Here is an 8,524-nt window from a genome sequence, read left to right on the forward strand (position 1 = left end):
CAAAATTGCCAGGAGAAATATCAATAACCTCAGATATGCAGATGACACCACCCTTATGGCAGAAAGTGAAGAGGAACTAAAAAGCCTCTTGATGAAAGTAAAAGTGGAGAGTGAAAAAGTTGGCTTAAAGTTCAACATTCTGAAAACGAAGATCATGGCATCTGGTCCCATCAGTTCATGGTAAATAGATGGGGAAACAGTGGAAACAGTGTCAGACTTTTATTTTTCTGGGCTCCAAAATCACTACAGATGATGACTGCAGCCATGAAATTAAAAGATGCTTACTCCTGGGAAGGAAAGTTATGATCAACCTAGATAGCATATTCAAAAGCAGGGACATTACTTTACCAACAAAAGTTTGTCTAGTCAAGGCTGTGGTTCTTCCTGTGGTCATGTACGGATGTGAGAGTTGGACTGTGAAGAAGGCTGAGCGCCGACGAATTGATGCTTTTGAACTGTGGTGTTGGAGAAGACTCTTGAGAGTCCCTTGGACTGCAAGGAGATCCAACCAGTCCACTCTGAAGGAGATCAGCCCTGGGATTTCTTTGGAAAGAATGATGCTAAAGCTGAAACTACAGTACTTTGGCCACCTCATGCGAAAAGCTGACTCACTGGAAAAGAGTCTGATGCTGGGAGGGATTGGGGGCAAGAGGAGAAGGGGACGACAGAGGATGAGATGGCTGGATGGCATCACTGAGTCAATGGATGTGAGTCTGAGTGAACTCCAGGAGTTGGTGATGGACAGGGAGGCCTGGCGTGCTGCGATTCATGGGGTCGCAAAGAGTTGGACACGACTGAGTGACTGATCTGAGTAAGACAAGCTTGAGGATGCAGGTGTGAGAAGCAAAGGGGGAAAAAGTCGAAGATAGTTTTGACACAAGAAATAATATCAAGCATTAACAGAATTAAAGAAGTGAGAAGCAGGTCAAATTGGAGAAAACTTTCACATGTGTCACTATGGTGTCATAGTAACCCGTCAGTGGACAGTGCACAGGTGGTCAGGATGGGAAATATGGCGGGAAACACTCACGTAGTGGGAAACACTCCCTGAGATGTTACAGAGAATATGAAAGGCGTAGAGCCACTGGGGACACAGAGAAGGACAAAAATAGTGGTAAGTAGAACCTGAGGGATTCCCTTCACTCAGGAGGTGGGAGAGGAGAACCTGCTGAAAGCATCTTTACTTACAGATATTAACAGAAACCCAAACTCTTGGCTCCTAAAAGGAACCCCTATACTATTCTCCTAACTATAAAATTAATACATATTCATTACTATGTTTATTCATTGTTCATTATTAAACAGGGAAATGTAAAGATAATAAATTAACTGCGGTCTCACTATAAATGTTTACACACACAAAAAATTACTTTAAAAGACATGAATAATAGTATATATTCTGGTTTAAATCCTGTTTTTCCACACTTAGGCTAACAAATATTTCCAAATATCTTTAAATGCTTTTCCAAATAAAACTTTCACAGTCATATCAATTCTGTTTCTGGCCAAGCTCTATTTGTGTATTTATCCCAATCATTCTTTTGTGCTATTTTGTATGTTTCTAAAATTTTTATTGTGAATAACTCTTGGGTCATCATATTTACACAATTTATTTTTATACTCATTTCTGATCATTTCTTCTGGTCAAATTCCTATCAACAGAAATCATTTCAGCTCTCTTGGACATGTAAGGTTGATTGAAATATGGTCAAATATACCTCAAAAGTTTTTGAATGATTTCATATTCCCACCAGAAAAGCCAAAGTCTGCTTAGTTACCCATACCTTCACTAACAATTGATATTATCTTTTAATAAATTAATGTGCTGCTACTATTATTAAATTATACTTTAAAAATATATGATATAGAAACTTACAATATTTATTATGGTTTATATTTCTTCTTTGTTGAAATGCCCTTTCATATTCATATCCATTTTTTCCACTAAAACCTTTATCTTTTCCACACTGATTTCCAAAAGCATCTTATACATAGGAGATGGTTATCCTGTGTCATGTTATATAAGTCCCTTAATACTTCATCTTTTAATTTAAGGTCTTTTGAAAGAGACAGATTACTTTCATGCATTTTGGTCTTTTTACATTTCCTTCACATTTCCTTCCTCGTAGTTTATGCTTAGAAAGAAATTATCTATTCACATTTCAAATGTTACTTCTTTTGTCTACTGTAAAGTCCATAATTTTGACAAGTCTGTTTCCAATTCTGTGTACTCCAATGGTCCATCTAACAGATGGCCTTAGAGCTTTACCAACACAAGCTGACCCCTAATTCAGTCCTGGTAATGGGTAGTCAGTCACATTCCATAAGCAAAACGAACAGAGTCAGCTGTGTCAGTGAGAAGACACAGAAGGGTCTTTCTGAGAACAACTTCATAGGCTTGGTGCCGACAGAAGGACCAGAGCTGCTCTGGAAGTGAACAAATGAATTTAATGCTATGTTACAGAATTAAACATGTGCGTAGCAGCTTCTCCCTGTAACAGGTTTGACTCCTGGAAGGACCGAGGAAAAAGTAAAAAACAAACTACATTTTTCCTTTTCTACACTATATGCTCCGAGGAGTTGCTTTACACCATGTTTGTGTTGTATTTGTATTTGTGTCGTATTCTATCATGGGCTGTGCCTCCTGGAAAAAAGTGTGTGTGTGTGTGTGTGTCTATGTGTGTGGTGGGGCAAATGGAAGATGCTACTAACCATGTTATAGGTTTTTTCTAGCATCCAACTAAATATAAAACCAGAATGAATATTCTATTCCATCATATCCCAAGGGATTAGGAGCCACTAACAAGTATTAAATATTGAGCTACACTGTCAGGGAAAATAAAGCATAACCTCTAGAGGACTTTACAATTATGATAGAGTTACGAAGTCAAACCAAGCAATCCCTAAGGGAAATCAGTCCTGAATATTCACTGGAAGGACTGATGCTGAGGCTGACGCTCCAACACTTTGGCCACCTGATGAGAAGAGCTGACTCACTAGAAAAGTTTCTGATGCTGGGGAAGATTGAGAAGAAAAGGAGAAGAGAGTGGCAGAGGATGAGATGGTGAGACAGCACCACTGACTCAACGGACCTGAGTGAGAGGGAAATCTGGGAGATGGTGAAGGACAGGGGAGCCTGGTGTGCTGCAGTCCACAGGGCTGCAAAGAGTCAGCCAGCTAAGGGCAGCCTCTCATGTTCACCAAGAATCTGATAAGTCTTCAGAGACTCTATGCATTGCCCTTAATTTTGAGGCAGTCGATTTTTAGAATGTGACTTGGCCTTGGTCTTTGGTACATGATGGTGACAACTGGGGGAGCCTTTCTACAGATGACTTCATCTACATATTGCATTCTCTCTCAGGTTTATTCTAAAGAAATGTTTAAAAGTTTAAATAGACACACATTTAAGGAGTTTAGAAATATGTGAACACAATATTAAAGAACGTAGTATACTATATAAGATTAAAAATGTCCATGAAAATTAAAAATATAATTTCTCTTAATAACAGATTTTTCTCCACTTCACATTAACCCCAAAATCTTTCCATAGGCACCCAACGGTCTATTAAATTATCCTATTTTAATAGCAGGTATTAATAACAAGTTATTTATTATAGTGAAATACAGATCTTTCCAATGTTCAACATTTTAAGTGAGGAAATTCAATTCCCTCTAGGGGAACATAAAAATACAGTAAAAAAGAATCAAGTAACTCTTCCATGACTTTTTGACTGCAGTTCCACTGCACTTGAACTCGTCAAGCATGCCTCATGGCTGAACAAGAAGGTCAGAGAAATAAGAATACGAATAAGTAGGGTGGAGGACCAAGCTGAACTTGAACAACAGTTCAGGAAGGAAGGTGACTTTGCTAGAGGATCAGAATGAGACATTTAAAAGAGTTCAACGATGCAATCCCTAGAAATACAGAGAAGAGATGAAGAAGAGACTGCAGGAGGCTCAGCGCCACGCAAGATTCCCTGGGGCGGGCTGGGGGCAGTGATAGCTGCTGGTGCTCAACAAGTCCCGGTTCAGCTCTGAGACACACTGCTGTATGCTAGGGAAAGTGTGCATGGTGAAAGACAACAGAGCCGTTTAGAAAAACAAACAAAACATATACTATCACTAGAGCTGAAACTGCATCACTCCTCAGTAAGAGTTTTCTATCTGGCTAACTATAGTTAAAACACTACCAATGAGAAGAGCAAATTTTCAGGGAAAAAGGAAGAAATATTCCTTGTATGAGAATACTGTCCACATTAGTAAAATATTTCTGTTGACTTGTTTAAATTGACAAAAAATAATGAAGATTTCAAAACATGTAACTGTGTATCTTTTTTTCCTTAATGCTGATGTAACAATTGAAGAACAGATATTTTTAATTTAATATAAATGTTACACCATGAATTTGGTAGGTCTTGCTATTTAGAATGGCTTTCTAGGTGGCTCAGTGATAAAGGATCACCCTGCAAAATAGGAGACTCAGGTTCAATCCCTGGGTTGGGAAGATCTCCCAGAGAAGGAAATGACAACCCACAGCAAGATTCTTGCCTGGGAGATCCCGTGGACAGAGGAGCCTGGTGCGCTTCAGTCCATAGGGTCATGTAGGAGTAGGGCATGACTTAGTGACCAAACAGCAGCAGCAGTTATTTAAAATATGCCCAACAAGAAGAAAAAGAAATAGCCTTGTTTCACTCTTTTTCATTATTGAAGGAAATACTAACCTTTCTCTTGGAACTGTTAATTTTAAATGTCACAAAGCACGTAAAATGCTCAGCACCACGCCTGTCTATCTATACCAAATGCTCAATTAGCTTAAATATTCTTATTATCATTGTTTTATTAAACAGGAGCAGATTCTGAGATAATGTCTACTTCTGGAAATCTGGGCTTCACATGACAATGCTAATGCTCTTTTCACACTTCAACTGGAAAAACTTACCTCTTGCAAATGAGATTCCTTTTTCTTTGCAGACAAATTTAAATGTTTGTCAAGAATGGAATAGTATTTTTCACTCTCTTTGTCGAATTTCTTCTTTCCGTCCTAGGAGATCACAAAAACAACAAAACATTCAAATCAGAGAATCAAGATAACCTTGATTTCCATCATTCCCGTCAAGCGTCCAAAAAAATTATTTGATAAAGATTCAGTGAGCTTCAACTATGTGGAAAACTTGATGAAGTAGGAAGAAGGGTATGAAACAAAATCATCTGAGTATGTATTCTGCTCTCAAAGAAGTTCACAGAACTATAGTATGGAGGGGGCAGGCTGCCTACAGTAGAATCCCTTTGAGCACTCTATAACTGATTCTCAAGAAATTTTGACTTAGAAGTCTGGGACATAGCCAAGAGAAAAATGTCTCTTTTAGGCTTTTTTGGTGATTCAGATAAGTTAATATACAAACAGTTTAGAGACCACTCACAAACTCTTTGCAAGGAATCATAATATTTCCCAAGTCAAAAAAAAGATGCTTGATATTTCAAACAAGTCATTCTCATTTTTTTAAGTAGAATAAATTTTTATGGGCTTTCCAGGTGGCTCACTGGTGAAGACTCCACCTGCCAATGCAGGAGACACAGGTTCGATAATTCCTGAGTTGGGAAGATCCCCTGGAGAAGGAAATGGCAGCCCGCTCTAGTATTCTTGTCTGGGGAATCCCATGGACAGAGGAGCCTGGTGGGCTGTAGTCCATGCGGTGGCAAAAGAGGTGGACATGACTCAGTGACTAAACAACAACAATTCTTTTATAGAGAAGGGGGGATGGGGAGGGGCTATTATAAACAAAAAGTCCACTGGAGGAAATTGGGAGTTTGAAGCATAGTGGCTTTTCAAGGGTTTAATTTGACAGTTTCACACTGACTGAGCTGTTCAAACAGCACATTCGTGATAAAAAGGAAAATAAATCTTCACAAACTGGTGGTGTGAAATCATTAGACCAGTTCAAAGTCAAATCAAAAGGATTAGAATCACCTGTATCATGCACTCAACATAACTTAATCACTGACCTTTGCAATGCCTAAAACGACATTGTCTTATGGGTTCAGCTGTAACCAGGCTAGCCCTTTGTTGGAAGAGAATACCTTTCCCCTAAGGCATACTTCTATAGAAATGCAAACAGAATACAGTTCTAAAGAGAACAAGGCATGCCTAGACATATGATCTTCTCCAACTATAATTATGTTACCCACCAGGTATGTTTTTTCTATTTATGAGTCCATATGAAATAAATACTACATGACCACAGTCATAAATTTCACTGCCCAAAGAAGTACTACTCCTTCCTTTTATCTCAGTGTTTCTTGATGTGCAATGTCTGGACCACATTAATCAAAGTTAAGTATTTTAAAGGTTACTCAAAATGTAGATTCCTATTTCCTTCATGTAATAGGAATATAGAGAATATATATATATCTTCATGTAGAGATTCAGACAGGTCTCTTTAACAAGCTCTGTGATTATTATGGATAATGGTTTTCATTTATTTGAATCAGTAAATATTTGGAAGAGATTAATTAAAAATAACGGGTGAATGGATGGATGAGGAGAGGAGGAAAGACTCTGGGAGGAAGCGGGGAAAAGAGAAGACAAGCAGGCCTCTGGTTTGTCTGTCTCACAATTCAGGTTGTCAGATCCAGACTAACACATGCACGTATTCTATTCTGATCCAGTAAAACTCTAAACTTTTATCCACTCAATTATATTTCCAGGAACCCATCATGCTCTAGTTGCATGGATGGAAGTTTAGAAACTTAACTGGTAAAGTTGCATTGAATGAAAAGAACAAGAAGGGTTCTGCTGTAAACGTTCTAGACCTTTGAAGAAGTGCAGGAATGTTTGTGCATTGCTGTATTATACCTGTAAATAAGGCAGGGGAGTCACATCTTCAAAGGATTTTTATCATTTAAGGAGAAAATGTGGCTCTACTAGGCGAAACACAATTGGAAAATACCAAGTGGCATTCCCATCCAAAAAAGGGGTCGGTGGAGGAACTCGCACAACAAAATGTGGCGGAGAGGAGCCAAAAAGGTTCAGGACGGGAGGCGCTTGTCCCTCCGCTGTTGAAACAGATACCGGAGTGAACATTCCATTGTCTACTCCTCAATCTGGCATTTTATGCCCACAGCTGACCTGCTCAAGCAATCTTTCCAAAAGCCTCTCTCATTAGCCATTCTGAGCACCTGTTCTTTTTTCTCTACAGACTATAAATATAAATGCTTATTTCTTCTAAGAGCCACACCTTCAAGTTAGAGCTACTCTTAGCATCCAGTTTAAACAGACCTCATTCACAAGTCCGCTTCACCAGTTTCCTCTGCTTTGTAACCATTCATCTAATTTTATAAATGGATCTCTTACTGTGTTCAAGCCCTACACTGCAGCAGGGAAATGCATATCCTAAATTTACATCATTCATATATATATATATATACATATATACATATATATATATCCCATGCTTCTTAAAATTTTGAGAGAGTGCTCAATAAATATTTAATGAACATGCAAAATTATTCCTCTTGTAACAGTGGGCATTACAGTCCCTCACAAACATTCCATTTGATCAAAAAACCGATATCCATGATACAGGGGGCGATTCTGTACAAATGGCCTCAATTCAATCCCTGTGATACAAGAGCACTGTAGGGGGCGGGGGGCCACCAGCTGCCTTAGAGATGAGTACGGGAAACTGACTCACTTTCATCTTACAATAGGGGGCTTAAAATTTCTCACTGTGCGCAGAAGAAACGAGGTGGGGGAGAAGGGAGCACAGCTGTGGCAACTACACTTGCATCTTTGTTTTTCAGTGTTTGCTGGCATTTTTGGAAACGTTAACTCAGTGCCAACATACCAGCATTCCTGGCAATACAAAAATCATTCCCAGAAGAACTTCCTGGACTCCTAATCAAACCCTGGCCCTTCACACCACCAGGCCAACAAAAGAGATCTACTCAAAGGTTCCAATGATGCAGATAACACAAACACATTCAGTTCTAGTATAAAATTAAAGCGCTGAACTGAAAGAGGAGGGCACATGAAGGACAACTATAGTCTAGGGAACCATCTTCTTGAAAACAAAGAGCACTTTTTGTGATTCACATCTACCCCCAAAAGCCATGATTTACTCTCATGTAAGTCAGGTCCTATTTGGTTTTAGTAACTTAATACCACACATCGATTGTCTACTATGTACTTGTGGATATCAAGCTAAGAATTTTCTCCAAAACCAGTGCTGCAGAAAGAAGGGAAAATAATGCATGAATCTTTACGCTAAATGCTATATGTGATTACTGACTGAAATAGATGGGGAAACAGTGGAAACAGTGTCAGACTTTATTTTTCTGGGCTCCAAAATCACTGCAGATGGTGACTGCAGCCATGAAATTAAAAGACACTTACTCCTTGGAAGGAAACTTATGACCAACCTAGATAGCATGTTCAAAAGCAGAGACATTACTTTGCCAACAAAGGTCCGTCTAGTCAAGGCTATGGTTTTTCCTGTGGTCATGTACGGATAGGAGAGTTGGACTG

The 8,524-nt window shown here is 38.9% G+C and overlaps 1 protein-coding gene across 1 annotated transcript in view; it reads right to left on the reverse strand.

Moving 5' to 3' along the window:
• Positions 1–8,524, reverse strand: part of ARHGAP42 (Rho GTPase activating protein 42) — a 349,865-nt gene that overhangs the window by 96,000 nt on the left and 245,341 nt on the right. Inside the window, exon 5 of the mRNA XM_010848229.1 lies at positions 4,940–5,041. Coding sequence (XP_010846531.1) covers positions 4,940–5,041 — 102 coding nt within the window. The remainder of the gene's footprint in view (positions 1–4,939; positions 5,042–8,524) is intronic.

This window comes from Bison bison, unplaced genomic scaffold (genome assembly GCF_000754665.1).
Source record: "Bison bison bison isolate TAMUID 2011002044 unplaced genomic scaffold, Bison_UMD1.0 scf7180017864262, whole genome shotgun sequence".
NCBI classification, from domain to species: Eukaryota; Metazoa; Chordata; class Mammalia; order Artiodactyla; family Bovidae; genus Bison; species Bison bison.